This window comes from Corythoichthys intestinalis, chromosome 4 (assembly GCF_030265065.1).
Source record: "Corythoichthys intestinalis isolate RoL2023-P3 chromosome 4, ASM3026506v1, whole genome shotgun sequence".
Taxonomy (NCBI): Eukaryota; Metazoa; Chordata; class Actinopteri; order Syngnathiformes; family Syngnathidae; genus Corythoichthys; species Corythoichthys intestinalis.
The window spans coordinates 1,984,707-1,999,083 of NC_080398.1; the positions used below are offsets into that span (position 1 = coordinate 1,984,707).

At 37.4% G+C, this 14,377-nt stretch overlaps 1 protein-coding gene across 1 annotated transcript; it reads right to left on the reverse strand.

The window, feature by feature from the left end:
* Positions 1 to 43: 43 nt before the first annotated feature.
* LOC130915241 (cathepsin K-like) lies at positions 44 to 14,022 on the reverse strand. Its single transcript, XM_057835132.1, has 8 exons — positions 13,864 to 14,022; positions 13,618 to 13,744; positions 6,834 to 6,956; positions 6,610 to 6,762; positions 3,008 to 3,226; positions 2,771 to 2,936; positions 558 to 666; positions 44 to 488 (listed from the first exon to the last, which is right to left on the reverse strand). The coding sequence occupies exons 2-8, from the start codon at positions 13,741 to 13,743 to the stop codon at positions 389 to 391; spliced, it is 996 nt and encodes a 331-aa protein (XP_057691115.1). The 5' UTR covers position 13,744; positions 13,864 to 14,022; the 3' UTR covers positions 44 to 388.
* Between the last annotated feature and the right edge of the window lie 355 nt (positions 14,023 to 14,377).

The following is a 14,377-nucleotide window of genomic DNA, read 5'->3' on the forward strand; positions in this document are numbered from 1 at the left end:
CGGCCATAAAGTGAATTACATTCAAATCATAAAACTTGCCTTGACAACTTTATTTAATTTCATGTCATACAAAACTTTATTTTTACACAAGAATGATCAGAATAAAAGTGCTGAATGTTACGGAAGACAGACATGACATTCCACTATTAACTTATTCTGTGCCATTGACAGCTATAGACATCCAATATATTTCGACCAGAAATGAATTGGACGTCTATCGCCTAAAAATACACTGTTAATATTTCTATATCATGTTTGGGCTTCCGTGAAACTGCGTCGTCCAGCGACGCCACGACGCGCTCGCTTTCAAGTCCAAAACATTTTAGCTAACAGCAGCTAACAACCACAAAGACAGTAAAAATAGAAACTCGGTCGCCACGGAAACGGCTCACACGACGGGGTAGCTAGCCAAGTTAGCGATGCCGCACAGGTTTCCGCGGTTACGCGCCATCTTGGCGAAGCCTTTGTTGCCCCAGCTCTCGCTCCAGCTGGAAAAAACACACAGTTAAAAAACGTCACCTTTTGATGATGTCACAAGGGTGACTAAGATGTCGCACCTGTTCTTGATGAGCCAGTACTTCTTGCCCCTGGCGGTTACCCCGTAGCCGACCAGTAGCACGGCGTGGTTGACATCGTCTTTGTTGCAGTTGGGGTCGTAGTAGATGCCTGGTTATGTGATGGAGGGCGAGGGGTGTGAAGTGACAGGGGTGTCAAACACATGATTTTCGCAGGTCACGATTAATCGACTAATCAAAATGAATCGATGGTCAAAGGAACCAATAACTATTTAGCTAGTCGCTTAATTCTTCAGAGACATTTTGGACCTGAAAATACACCAGATTCTTTTTATTAAGACTTTTAATCCTTTATAGAGCTAGTGACTAATTTTTGGTAATTTAAAAATAGTTAAAATTCATACAACTAAATACTATTATATATACACTATATATTTTTATTTTATATTTATTTATTTAAAAAAAATATGTTATTGTTGGAAAATATATTTAAAAACAAATCAGAAAAGAAAAGTAGTCAATATTCAGTGAAATTTGTTGTTCTTTTTTTTTTATAGAGGACTACAGAAATTTTAGTTTATGTCGGCTTCTTTAAAAAAAAAAAAAAAAAAAATTCCTAAAGGAGAATATTCTTTAAATTCAAGTTTTAAAATACAATTTTTTTTCAGTTTTTCCTTTTCTGCAAAACAGTAAAAAAGATAAAATAATAATAATGAAATAATTATTAATATTATTCAGTAAATATTTCATTGTTAATATATATTAATATATAAAATATATTATTAATATATTTTTTTTTTAAAAGAGGAACATTTTGAAACGTAAATTTTCAATTTTTTATTTAAAAAAAACAAATGAAGGGGGGATATTATTACATACATATTTTTGTAATTAATGTTAAAAAAAAAAATTGCAAAACAGACCAAAAATTTATTTAAAAAAAAAAACAAAAAACAAAACGTTTATTGAACAAAAAAAAAAAAAGGGGGGGTTTATTTTTTGCAAAACAGTAAAAAAAATGATAAAATAATAATCATGAAATATTAATATTAATAAATAATATATTAATATTGATATTATTAAAAATTCATTGTTTAATTTTTTTTATTTTAAATATTCAATTTATACTTTTTGTTATTGTTAAAAACGTTAGCTTAAAAAAAGGTAAACATTCTCTTAAATCTGTCGTCATCATTTAAGAATTAAAATAAAATAAAAATATTTACATTTTATTTTGGCGAGAAATATGAACTTCATGCTTTACTCTCGTGGACAAATTTCTTTTTATCTTTATATATATATATTTATATATATAAATTTTTAATCGAGTTAATTAATCGTAATTAATCGCAATTAATCGCAATTAATCGCAACTCAAACCATCTATAAATTATGCCATATTTTTCTGTAAATTATTGTTGGAATGGAAAGATAAGACAAGATGGATATATATATATTCAACATGCGGTACATAAGGACTGTATTTGTTTATTATAACAATAAATCAACAAGACGGCATTAACATTGTTAACATTCTGTTAAAGTGATCCAATGGCTAGAAAGACTTGTAGTTCTTAAAAGATAAATGTTAGTACAAGTTATAGAAATTTTATATTAAAACCCCTCTTGATGTTTTCGTTTTAATAAAATTTGTAAAATTTTCAATAAAAAATAAACTAGTAGCCCGCCATTGTTGATGTCAATAATTACTTACACAATGCTCATGGGTGCTGAAGCCTATAAAATCAGTCGCACCCAAGCGCCAGCAGAGGGCAGCAAAACTCCACAAAACACAATTAACAAGTGGGAATTTGACTGTACTGTCATTTAAATCTGTCTGAGCGGGGCATGCATAATTGCGTCAAATATTTTAATGTGATTAATTTAAAAAATTAATTACCGCCCGTTAACGCGATAATTTTGACAGCCCTAATTATTATATACATATTTTTATTAGTTATGTTTAAAAATATACATATTTGAAAAAATTACGAAACAAACTAAAACTTATTTTTAAAAAAATGTCTATTCATTAAAAAAAGGGTGGGGAATTATTTAAATTTTTCATTCACATTTGCGGACCGCTAGAAATAATGTGGCGGGCCAGACCTGGCCCCCGAGCCTTTAGTTTGGATACTTCAACGATAAGATGACATGATGTGAAGTGGTATGATATGGCCGTGACGTAATGTTTTGCACTGATTTAGCACAATGCGTGGCGAAACGGCGTGAAGTGTCGTGCTGCGTTCGCTGACCTCTCTGGTAGAACTGGAAGGTCCCTTGGGATGCGTCGATGCCGATAGAGATGGGGCCGACCTTGGAGAGCGCCACGGCTAGCGCGTGCTCGTCGCCTTCCGGAATTTCTTTGTAGCTACGGCACTCGGCCGCCGAGCCCGAAGAGTTGTAACGACACATCTGTGCCTACGGGGGGCGGTACAAAAATAAAAATTCAAGAAATTCAGCGGGAGAAGTCGTCAGATCACGTTTTCTACCTGGGCCACGTAGGGATAGGCCTCGTCCGAATCAATTCCGCCATTGTCCCTGACGTATTTGAAGGCGTTGGTCATGTACCCGCCGCCGCAGCCGCTGTTCTCCGTCACACAGTCCACCAGGTTCTGAGGACTAAGGTCCCGCAGCTCCCCCGTAGTCTTAGCCAGCTGACCCTCCAGAGCTCCCGCCGAGCTGAAGGCCCAGCATGAACCGCACGAACCCTAAACAACAAAACATACAAACACATTCATGCACGTTAAAAAAAAATACAAAGTGTAAACAATACCTTCCTATGTCCCCCACTATCATATATTTGAGTAACAGAACAGCAATGGATTAATATGTATGGTTATGCATAATTATATGAAAATGAATCAACCAAGTGCAATAAAGAAATATAAATGGGACTTGAAAATGCAAATTGCTTTGGCAAGTAAACCCCTTGAGGTCACTTCCTGTTGATTGGGGGCATTTCAGAGCCACTTCCTGTTTATATCTGGTCATTTCCTGTTGATTTGGAGGCATTTTGGGGTCACTTTCTTTTGATATCAGATCATTTTCCATTGATATCAGGTGACTTCCTGTTGATTTGGAAATCAATAGGACTGAATGGAAGTTTTTGTGCTATTGGAATGGTAGACAAATAGGGCCATTGGAAATGAATAGGTATATTTTTGGCAAATTTCGGCCAACCAAAACCATACTCATTCATTTCTAATAGCCAAAATTTCACATTCATTTCCAATGGCCCTATTCGCTATTTATTTCAATAGTGCAATTCACTCCTATTTTTTTCCAACCCAAAAGACCTGATATAAACAGGTGGTGACTCAGAAATGCCCGCAAATCAACAGGAAGTGATCAAATATGAACTGGAAGTGACCCTGAAAACTTCCTGTTGATTTCAGGCCACTTGAGTTGGAAATGATTAGGAGTGAATGGACATTTTTGTGCTACTGAAATGCATGGCGAACTTGAAATGAATGTCAGGCAAATAGGGCCATTTGAAATCAATGGGAAATTTTGGCCATTAGACATGAATGGGTATGTTTTTGGTTTGTCAAAAAAAATGACCAAAAACATTGAAATGAACGGCATGCAAATAGGGCCATTGGAAATGAATGGAAAATTTTGGCCATTAGAAATGAATAGGAATGTTTTTGGCAATTTTGTTCCGAACCAAAAACATACCAATTCACGTCTAATGGCCAAAAATTTCCATTCATTTCTAATAGCCCTATGCGCCATTCATTTCAATAGCCCAATTCACTCCTATTGATTTCCAACTCAAAGACGGGTAGTGATACAGATATGCCCCCAAATGAACAGGAAGTAACCCAATATCTACAAGATGTGACCCTGCATTGCCTCAAAATCACCAGGAATTAATCCAATATGAACTGGAAGTGAACCCGAAAAATCAGGGTCACTTCCTATTGATTTGGGGGAATATCTTCAACTACCAGTTCATATCAGGTCTTTTGAGTTGGAAATTAATAGGAGTGAATTGTGCTAGTAAAATGAATAGCAGGCAAATAGGGCCATTGGAAGTCAATGGGAAATTATGGCCATTAAAAATGAATGGGTATGTTTTTGGATCTACCAAAATTTTCCCCAAAAAAACAAATTCTGGCTAAGGGTATGTTTTTGGTTTGGCCAAAATTTTTTGGGTCAAAATTTGTTTTTGGCAAATGAATGGGTATGTTTTTGGTTTGGACAAAATTTGCTAAAAACAAATTTTGGGCATGGGTATGTTTTTGGTTTGGACAAAACACACCCACATTTTTGGGGGGGGGGGGGGGGATAAATGGGTATGTTTTTGGTTTGGGCAAGTTTTGCAAAAAGCATATTTTGGCCAAAAACAAATTTTGGTCAAACCAAAAACTTACTCAGGCAATTTTGGCAAATGAATAAGTATGTTTTGGTTCGGACAAAAATGTGGCCAAACCAAAAATATACCCATTCATTTGCCCAAAACAAATTTTGGCAAAAAAAAAAAAAAAAAAAAATTGGCTAAACCAAAAACATACCCATTCATTCCTAATGGCCAAAATTTCCCATTGATTTCCAATGGACCTATTTGCCTGTCATTCATTTCAATGCACAATTCACTCCTATTAATTTCCAACTCAAAAGACCTGATAAGACCCGATTCCTACAGTAAGTGAACCTGGAATGCCTCAAATTCAACAGGAAGTGACCCCGAATACCTCTAAATCAACAGGAAGTGATCCAATATGTACAGGAAGTGAAGTTTCTATTTATTTGGGAGCATTTCAGGGTCACTACCTGTTGATATCGGGTCACTTGGTTTGGAAATCAGTAGGAGTGAATGGACATTTGAATCGCGAATAAGGCCATTGGAAAATCAATGGGAAATTTGGGCCAATAGAAATGAATGCTTGTGTTTTTGGCAAGTTTTGGCCGAACCATACGTTTTTTTGCAAAAAACTGACCAGAACATTTGTGCCCCGGAGCATCCTGATTAAAAAAAATATATATGTATAAATAATGAGACTGACAAAAATTGTAGGACGAGTAGCGTTTCGAAAATTCCGCTTTTTTTTTTTTGTCAAAAAAAATAAATTAAAAAAATGTGTTTTTGGGTGAACGGTATTTTGTAGGGTGTCAAAAGAAAGAGAGCCCGCGAGAATTCCGGTCGTTTTGGTTAGCTTTTTGGATTGCATTGAAAGATACCATCAAATAAATCTACAACTGCTTCTCTCAAACGAGTCAACCTTATTATGATGCATTCTTCTGTTTGACCACTGAGTGGAAGAGTTTCACCAACTTGAAAAACACTGTATTTTACTCATGTTTCTTAGGTTTTTATTCATTTTTACAAACCTTGCAGAAATACCGTTAAAATTATTTGGACAAATGATGAATTTATATTTATAAAATAATAATTATTAGTTAGAACGAATTTTAAATCAATTCCAATCAACTAAAAAATAAATAGTCGAAATATAGTTGCAAGAACATCAATGTGAGTTCTTTATTTGTCCACTTGATGGCAGAATTTTACTACTATTAGTTTGTTCTCTAATTTACATTTAAAAAATATACATTAAGTATTAAAGAAAAATACATAAGTAGACAAAATTAGTATTAATTAAAAAAAAATCTAAATATAGAAAATTAAATTAGGAAATACAGCTCAACTTTGGCAAATGCTATAATTAAAAAATGAAGCAAAAATACGGAAAATTCATTCAAATATATAATATACAAATTAAAAGTGAGTTAAAAAAAAATTGAAAATAAAAATGCATGAATAAATTCCACTTCTTTATTATTTCAACTGAGAATTTTCCAATTTTTTTTTTTGTATTCTCATGTACAGTACTTATGTATTCACCCATTGCTATTTGATTAAACTTTTTTTTTTTTTGCCTGATTCAAATGCATTTTAAAACCTGAGATATCAAAACATTTGATTTTTTAAATGGATTATTGGGGGGGGGGGGGGGTGAACTTGAAATTTAAAAGTAATAAAAATCTATTAAAAAATTACATAATCTTGAAGAACACAATCAAGCTAGTTTGTGCAATCTTCACGTCATTAATCTATTCATGGTATCACGCGTCGCTGATGACACACCTGATCTTTGACCGACGTCACCATGCCCATCTTGCGGTAGTCCACCGACTTAGGCAACGGGTAGGCCTTCTCCTCGGGACTCATGGTGAAGCCGCGTTCCCGCGTCATGGGCATCTCCAACCCCGTCATCTTCTCCATTACTTCTTCAGACGTCTGCACACACAGTAAAATGTCTCAACCCCTGACTCGGATGACGTCTGTTAACATGTTCCTGTTTCCCTCACCATGTCGCCCAAGTGGTTCATGCCCAGCTCATACGAGTGCATGCCCAACGCTGCTTCCTGGTTGTGGGCCTCGATCATCAGCGCGTTCTTCTCCCAGATGGCCCGCCGGATGCTCTCTTCATCCTGACACGTAGTCAAAGGACACGGAGTGATTCACAGCTGGTATGCGGCACCCACTCGTCAAACGGTGTCTATTTGATATGGTTGCTATGCCTTTGCAAATGTGGTTTCATATTCTCAAGAAAATCTATGCTATCATGACAAAAGAGTGGGTTCCCCATCTCACATTGCTGAAAAAAAAAGTAAAGCTTAACTCTAAAAAAAAACTCCGCGCATTCCAATAATGGTGATGGTAGCGCTCGGCTCTATGTCAAGTAGTTTATTTTTTATTTTCAGCGCTTTAAGACGCCGCACGATTGAACACACCAGCGTGATCATAGGACTGCCAAAAACAAGCTTGTGTGGTTATGTGACCGTATCACGGAGTCATGTTATTATTGTTTGCAACGTCTTTTTGGTGAAACTGCCAGAGCCACTGTGGGCATCTCTGGCAAAAATAATATAAAATTTAATATATACGAAAAAGTGTAGCCCAAATGATCGAATGCAAAGTCTCAAGATGAAACTGGAGGTTATCCAGTTTGGTTTGAAGCAGTCAATTTAGGGCCATTTTCATCATTCATGCAAATTAGAAAGAAAATATAATCAGCCCCCGACTCCAGTTGGACCATTCAATCAAAAAAAAAAAAAAAATAGTTACATAGTTAAACACACAAAGTTAAAGACACACGAAAAAGTCTCAAAGACCCATGCCCTAAATTGGACAGGATTTCAGCCATTTTGGTTGAAAGCAGCTAACTTAAAAGTCCTTTTGGTAATTCACGAAAAAAAAAAAAAAAATTGCGTGATCATGTCTAAAAGTCGTAAGGACCCTTGCCCTAAATTTGGCAGGAAGTCAGTCATTTTGAATTGAAGCAAATAATTTATGGCCATTCTCTCTAGCAGGGCTGAGAACCAAAAGTGGATTATTTAATGGATTTTGCCATGTGGAATTCTTTTTGCCAAGTGGCAAAATACCCCGACTTGGTTGCCAGTCGAATGTCAATGCGCTCTAATGTAAAATGTATGGTCATAAATCACAACCAGATGTTTTTCTGCCATTTTATATGAATGGAAAATTTGGACGTGCATAGCCATCAATGGCATAGCCTGACTTGGGTGACCGTTGAATGTCAATGCGCTATAATGGTAAGTGGATGGCCAAAAATCACAGCAAAATGTTTTTCTGTCATTTAAAATGAATGGAAAATTTGGATGTGCATGGCCGTCAATGGCATGGATGTGCATGGCCTGCAAAACTACCATATACCCCTCAAAAAATGCCACAAACTAAAAATCAATTTGGCAAAACCCATTTTGCCACAAATTTTTTTGCCACATGGCAAAATCCTTTTTGCCAAATTGCAACAAAAAGTACCACATGGCAAAACCTATTTTGCCACATGGCAAAAAATGCCATTTGGCAAAATCCATTTTGCCGCATGGCAAAAAAAAATGCCAAATGGCAAAACCCATTTTGCCACAAGGCAAAAAAAAAAATGCCACATGGCAAAATCCTTTTTGCCTAAGTGCAACAAAAAGTGTAACATGGCAAAATCTATTTTGCCACATGGCAAAAAATGCCATTTGGCAAAATTCATTTTGCCGCATGGCAAAAAAATGCTTTATGGCAAAACCCATTTTGCTACAGGCAATTTTTTTTTTGCCACATGGCAAAATCCATTTTGTCTCAATGCAACAAAAAATGCCACATGGCAAAATCCATTTTGCCACATGGCCAAAAAAATGGCATATAGCATGTACATATAGCATACAAATGCCAAATGGCAAAATTCATTTTTCCACATGGCAAAAAAAATGCCACATGGCAAAATACTTTTTGCCACATTGCAACAAAAAAAAATGCCATATGGCAAAACCCATTTTGCTACAGGGCAAAAAAATTTTGCCACATGGCAAAATCCATTTTGTCACATTGCAACAGAAAATGCCACATGGCAAAATCAATTTTGCCACATGGCAAAAAAATGCCATTTGGCAAAATCCATTTTGTCAGATTACAACAAAAAATGCCACATGGCAAAATCAAATTTGCCACATGGCAAAAAAATGCCATTTGGCAAAATCCTTTTTGCCACATGGCAAAAACGAAAATGCCATAGGACAAAACCCATTTTGCCACATGGCAATAAAATGCCACATGGCAAAATTCCTTTTGCCACATGGCAAAAAAAAAAAGCCACATGGCAAAATCCGTTTTGCCACATGGCAAATACCACTTTTGAAAAAAAAAAAAAAAATCAGAACCTGACTCCTGTTGCACCAATCAACACAAAATTGGACGATCATGTCTACCATAGCAAGACTCTCGAAAAAGTCTCAAGGACCCAAGCTCTAAATTGAACAGGAAATCAGCCATTTTGGTTTGAAGTAGTATCTCATATCATTCTTCAATAATTAACTTATGTACTGTACCTAATAAAGTAAACTTGTCTTAACATATTGATGAAAAAAAAAGTCACAGATAACTTAAGCAGAGCAGAGAAAGTAAATCCGACAAATTGAAAGTCATCCATCTGTGCAAATAGGTCAAACTGCCATTTTAATTAGCCACAAACGGCTCTTCGACGGCGCAGCCTGGTTTCTTTAATCAGGACGATTAAAAGCAGATCACTTTGCGGTCTCGGGACATCCACCCTCTTCAGTGCCACAAAACTCGCCAAATGTGTGACATTGACACAAAACTAAACTACAAATTTCACTCATGTACAAGTATACTCATTGAACACATTATTTGCCATTGGCAGTGCTAGACATCCAATCCATTTTGACCGCTCGGTCTGAATGAACGTTGGTAACATTATGACTTTAATTTTGAGATAATATGTACAGTATACAACTGCACAGAAGTGGGTAGAGTAGCCAAAACGTTTACTTAAGTAAGAGTACTGTTACTTCAAAGTAAGAGGAAAAGTAGTCATAAAAAAATTCACTCAAGTACAATTAAAAAAGTATTCGCACATGAACTGTTGAACCGTACTTAACCTATCAGATGACCATATTCGCCACCCCAAAATTTACAAAAATCATCAAATTCCGCCTTCAAAAATCTACAGAAATGAAACATCATCTAACCAAAGAGCATGAGTGCCCTTTATTGGAGAAAATATGAAATGAAAACTATCATATCTCTGGTTTTCCGTTGTCTATCGGTGCCAAATCAATGCATCTATTTTGACTGAGAGGGTCAAAAACAGTTTGGCAAAAACAGTTTGGACGTCTAGTGCTGTCAATGGCACTGAAACAGAGCATTTGCAGCCAATTTTCCCGGTTTTGTGGGGTATTTATAGGTCACTTCATGTTTATTTTAGGGCCTAAGTAACTTCCTATTCAGTTGTGGAAATTCCCGGGTCACTTCCTACTAAGTAACCCAAATAGTCACTAGTAGACATCCAATCAATTTGACGTTTCGCTGCTAACGTTCCACTTTCAAAGTCATTATCAACATAAGTGGGTTTTTTTGCATTGCTTCTTATTTTCGTATTAGTCTTTTGTTTTAAATCACTTATCGGTGCAATTTTAGTTACAGTGGTATGAAAAAGTAACTAAACCTTTTAGAATTTCTCACATTTCTGCATAAAGTCACCATCAAATGTGATCTGATCTTTGTCAAAATCACACAGATGAAAAAAACAGTGTCCGCTTTAACCAAAACCACCCAAACATTTATAGGTTTTCATATTTTAATGAAGATAGCATGCAAACAATGACAGAAAGGGGAAAATAAATAAGGCTACGTACATACTACAGGTCTTAATGCACGAATCCGATTTTTTCGCGTTTTTCCGACTCGAGTCAGGCATTAACTTGACGGTCTGAACGTGACAAGTCGCATAGAACTGGACCAATTCAAATCCGATCTGGGTCACTTTCGTATGTGCTTCAAATCCGATCTGGGCCACATTTTTCCAGACTGTCGCGGCGGTCTGTACTGTCCACTCTCCCAAATCGGATTTCATGCAGCAATTACGTCATCAAATAGCGAGAGAGACGCTTACCGTAGCGGTGCCGCTGTGCGTTATTAGCGCCTAGCTTGCAGTGAACATGGCTTTTGGGGAAGGGCTGAGCTTGACAACAGTCATAAAAAATAAAAATGGGTTGAGGATAAGCCTGAGAATGCTCAGTTTTCTCTCTGCTCCAAGTGAGCAATATTTCAACATCGCCTACACGGCCGAGGTCGGGGCAAACTGCCCGTTTGTGTGTGTGACGTGCACGGACCGTGCGTGCATGCTATCGATCCATATAAACTTTGAATATAAGCCTAAACGGGGATTATTTATGTCTGTTATTTGTGTCCTCCTTTTGAAAAGCAAAATATGATATCCCTGGAATGACGGATGACGTGTGTCATTTGTTTTGATGCTTCTGCGCATGCGGGTCGTCTTGCTCAGCGCGTGTCGGACCGCGAATTAGTGCGCATGCGTAATACTTGAACGGTCTCAATGGATAAAGGCAGTCTAAACGGGCACGCCAAAAAAACGGATATGACAAAAAATCGGATTCGTGCATTAAGACCTGTAGTATGAACGTAGCCTTAGTGAACCCTCTGCCTAAGGAGACTCAAAGAGCAACTGAATTTTTTTTTACTAAACAATTTAAGTCAGGTGTGTGCCCAATCACTGACGAGTGGTTTAAATATGCCCTACCCACTATAAAACACACCTCTGGTAAGTAATGTCTTGATGAGAAGCATTGTCTGATGGGCATCATAGGTCGTTCAAAAAAGCTGTCTGAAGTCCTGCGATCAAGGATTGTTGATTTGTATAAAGCTGGGAAAGGATACAAAACCATCTCTAAAAGTCTAGATGTTCATCAATTGACAGTCAGAGAAGTTGTCTACAAATGGAGAGAGTTTGGGACTGTTGCTTCTCTCCCAAAGAGTGGCCGTCCACCAAAGATGACGCCAAGAGTTCAGCGCAGAATACTCAGAGAGGTAAAAAAACAACCCTAGAGTGTCTGCTAAAGACTTACAGAAATGCTGGCACAGTCCAATATCTCCGTGCACACATCAACTATATGTAAAATCGTGGCCAGAAATTGTGTTCATGGGAGGACTCCACTCTACTGCTGTCTAGAAGAAAAAAAAACAACATTGTTGCTCGTTTAATGTTCGCAAAAAGGCACTTGGACACTCCACAGAAGTTTTGGCATAATATTTTGTGGTCTGATGAAACCAAAGTTGAATTGTTTGGGAGTAACACACAACGTCTTGTGTGGAGGAAAAATGGAACATCTCACCAACATCAACATCTCATCCCCATCGTCAAGGATGGTGGAGGGATTATCATGATTTGGGGCTGTTTTGCTCCCTCGGGGCATGGACAACTTGCAATCATTAATGTAAGAAGAATTCAAAAGTTTATCAGGATGTTTTGCAGGAAAACTTGATGCCGTCTGTCAGACAGTTGAAGCTAAAAAGAAGATAGATGCTGCAACAAGACAATGATCCGAAACACAGAAGTAACTCAACTTCAGAATGGTTTCAGAAGAACAAAATACACGTTCTGGAGTGGCCAAGTCAAAGTCCAGACTTGAACCCCAATGAGATGCTGTGGCATGACCTAAAGACAGCGATTCATGCCAGACATCCCAGGAATCTGACTGAACTCTAGCAGTTTTAGAGAGAAAAATGGGCCAAGATTTGTCCTGATTGATGTCCCAGACTGATCTGCAGCTACAGGCAGCGTCTGGTTGAAGTTATTGCTGCCAAAGGGGGGGTGCCAAAAAATATTAAATGTGATGGTTCACTTACAAATTTTCCCTCTTCTGTCATTGTTTGCATACTATCCTCATTCAAATATGAAAACCTATACATTTTTGTGTGGTTTTAGTTAAAGTAGACACTGTTTTGTCATCTGTGTGATTTTGACAAAGATCAGATCACATTTGATGGTGATTTTATGCAGAAATGTGAGAAATTCCAAAAGGTTCAGATACTTTTTCATACCACTGTATTTCAAAATGTGTTCGTCTTCGTCTAGGTTTAGTTGACGCATACTCAAAATGTTTTCACCAGAAAAATTAAAAAGTTTTAGTCCATAAATAAATCAATAAATAAAGGTTTCCAACTGTTTGAACTGAACATTGACAGGCGAGCACATATTGTAGCATCTACAAGGACAACGCCAACTTGCTGATGATAATGCACACTCAGCAGGAAAACTACACACTGAATTGTACCCACCTGGAAGCCACGAATTGTATGTTAAAAAAAAAAAAAAAGTTGCCCGAGAGTTTTAGATGACGTTCGCCATGTTAAATGTTAATGCTAACGAGAACGCGAATGCTATGCTAACACTCCGAGCCACCTAGCCAAACATCATCGCATTCGCAACGGCGTCACCACCCCTTTCCCTACACCCCACTCCCGTTCTGCACTTTCCAGGGAAGGCATGCAGGCGGATTTGTGACAAAATCAGACAACTTGCGCATCATTCAACCAAATTGTAGTAATGCACTAATGCGCACCTTCACATCCTCGGTAACGGTAACTACGTTGGGAAGATGGGAAAAGTAATTTATTAAATGACTCACTACTGAAAAAAATAACGCCGTGAGAAATGCCTTTATACTCTAACACCATTATTAGCCGTTATGGTCAAAAATGTCATAAGAAAGTATTACTTGGTAATTTGGCGACACACATCTGTCTGGAAACACTGACCATGCCGTTGTATTCCCGCCTATGTGTGATCTTCCACTGCTCCCATTGGCTGTCCAAGGTCACCTGATCCAGATGGGCCAAGGCCGAAACGGCCAGCAGCGACACGCTAACAAAACTCAGCCACATCCTGCAAAAAACCCACATCAAAACAAAGTAGAATCTTCATCCTAGTAGTACAAAAAACAACTCTTGTTGATCAGAAAAAGAACTTTAAAGTCAGAATTACAGGGTAAAAGGTTTCTGTACCTTAAAAGTTCAGAGGTTTGCTCGAATAGTGTTGTTTTGACGCCAGGCGGATCCAATGCACAAGTAGGTCAGCGTCTGTTTTATATATACTGGAATTTTGGGGAAGTCCAAGAAGTGGTTGAGGGTCTGGGGAGGAGCTGTGCAGAGGAACAAAAAAGACAGAGACATCTGGTTTCACTCGGAGAACCAGCGTGATGTCACTTCATTATTCAGGAAGTCTCCTGACACGGCTGGAAAAACACAAGCAGGATTGAATTAAGAACGCATCGTGATTTCCTCTTCCTACTTTGGTCTGTTGACGGATTTTTGATGGCTCCGACTGAAGAACATGCAGTACTTTGCAATTAAATATAAAACTGAATTTGCTTGAAGTACAACTGCGACGAAGCATTAGGGCTTAAGGGGAAAAAAAGGACTATGAAAATGGAGTCATAATATTACGAGATAACTCTATAATATTACGAAATTAAAGTTGCATTACTCAGAGAATTAAACCAGACATTCTAATACTAAG